We start from the raw sequence: 2123 nt of genomic DNA on the forward strand, positions 1-2123 counted from the left end.
GTTATGTATTCATCTGATTCAAGCTCAAACTGCACAAGAGGAAGGCATAACAAAATATTGAAACTAGTTCCGCATATCTTTTAAAAAAGGAGAAACCATATTATATATATGTTTTAACGTACCTCTTCGTATCCAAGCAATGTTGGCGTCCCACGTTCTGCTCCAATGACCACTTGAGAACCATTTGTGTATTCAAACTTGACAGCTGCTATACCATCTTCGCCTTGTCCTACAGATACCTTTATAACATTGTCGTGTGCACCATCGTCCCACACAGCTCCAGACTCACCACCCTTAGCGTCAAGCTTCTTCGGGGGAACTGAAGGAGGGGCGGCTGTTAAAGGAGCAAAGTAAGCTCCAAGAGAATTAAGATTGTCTCCGGCGAAGCCATGAAAGCCAATTATCTTCTTGTCTTGAACTTGGACGGTAAATGGAGTACCATCATTGTATCCAATGACATCAGAAGACTTCTTGTTGGAGTTGAACTTAAGCCCTTGAATGACACCAGAAGAGTCATACCAACCTTCTACGGAAACTAGATGCTCCTCTGGATGGTTAATCACAAACTGAAAAGATCCACCGGAAGATCAAAATGTCAAAAACTTCAAAAAGAAAATACTCATTTTATTTCACAAAGATGTATGTTCTGAAAAAGAAAATTCAAAAACATAAATTTTATATATTTTTCTTATGCATTTTTATTAGGTAATAAAGATAAATTTTAAATTTTTAAAATTGTATTTATTTGATTCCCATGAGCTTAAATTATGGAAAATAGATTATCACTGAAAATATTGCATTTAAAACCAAACTAAAATATATCTTTTATATGTGTAAAAATAATATACATCATTTTGATATAGAGTGCGTATGATATAGACATGCCCTTAACTATGTTTGATAATATCTAATTCTGATCTGTTATGCTAATTTACACCGATATAATAACATTGAAAATATATAATCTTGATATTGTTTTAATTCAAGCCCATCTCACTATAACTTATAGAACGAAGTTTAAGAAACATAAGGAAAGTGTATTGGTACCGGATCAGCTGCGATGGCACGGCCCTTGACACCGCGAAGAGGGGCGGTTTCGGGTTGTCCGTTCTTGACATAGTCGAACTGAACATATTGAATACCGCTCCCACCTGGCGCGACCGTAATCTTGGTTACAGCATCGTGTTCTGATCCATCATCCCATTGGTTGCCTCCATTTCCTCCTTGTGCTTCCACCTTTTGGGCCATCTCTTTTGCTTACGACTATACCTGTAATTAGGATCCCTAATTGTTTTATAATCAAAATTTACAGATCTATAATCATATGAGAGAGAGAGTGAGAGTTGACCTGAGAAGAGAGGGTGAGAGTTAGTGATCAATATGAAGAACTACATCGGTATTTATTGAGCTTATTAAACTTATGCTAGTAATTAATTAATACAAGTGGATATACATATTATATAATCTCGCGATCCACGAGTTATTAGAATTATATTGTTGTCAAATATGAAGCAAATGAGTTGAATATCTTCGTCAAAAAAAAGCAAATGCGTTGAATATGAATAGTTGATATTAGTGATCTAAAAGTAGTACATATTTCTTAATAAATTATGGTCGTGCATAATGATGTTTGACAATTCAGCTAAGATAACTCGTTATTGGTGCTAGCGGATTCAAATCCAGCGGCATGGGATGCCGTCCTAACCTTTTAACAGTGGCATCGAGGCCTTAAGTTTAGGCCATGTCATGCTTTACCAGAAAATTAGTATTAGTTTGAATTTCTTGTGAATAGTTGACAGTGACTTTGAGCTAACAAGTTTTTAATCATGCAGTGAATGTATCATTTGAAAAGAAAGTGAGTGCATAAATTATAGTACAGTTAATGCAATATGTATTTACCTCTCTCTTGCTTTAGTTAAGTTTGCAGTAATAATCTTGGATCATCCGCTTAATGACTGGAGAATGCGACACACGTCCCACGGGCCACGAGTTAGACTCGACGTGCTCAGAAAGTGATAATCTATTTTATTTTGTAAGCTTAAAAAGTTTAAGTCATCATCATTATTGTTGAACAAAACTTACCTTCACCCCCTAAGGTGAATCTCTACATTCACCCACCAATA

At 35.8% G+C, this 2123-nt stretch overlaps 1 protein-coding gene across 1 annotated transcript; it reads right to left on the minus strand.

Annotated features, from left to right (window-relative positions):
• Positions 1-5: 5 nt before the first annotated feature.
• On the minus strand, positions 6-1479 carry LOC130504978 (nitrile-specifier protein 4-like; the record flags this gene model as incomplete). Its single annotated transcript, XM_056999582.1, has 4 exons — positions 1349-1479; positions 1048-1269; positions 123-566; positions 6-29 (listed from the first exon to the last, which is right to left on the minus strand). Coding segments are annotated over exons 2-4 (669 nt in total), but the record flags the coding sequence as incomplete, so codon positions are not given.
• Between the last annotated feature and the right edge of the window lie 644 nt (positions 1480-2123).

The sequence above is a fragment of the Raphanus sativus genome, unplaced genomic scaffold (genome assembly GCF_000801105.2).
Source record: "Raphanus sativus cultivar WK10039 unplaced genomic scaffold, ASM80110v3 Scaffold1922, whole genome shotgun sequence".
Taxonomy (NCBI): domain Eukaryota; kingdom Viridiplantae; phylum Streptophyta; class Magnoliopsida; order Brassicales; family Brassicaceae; genus Raphanus; species Raphanus sativus.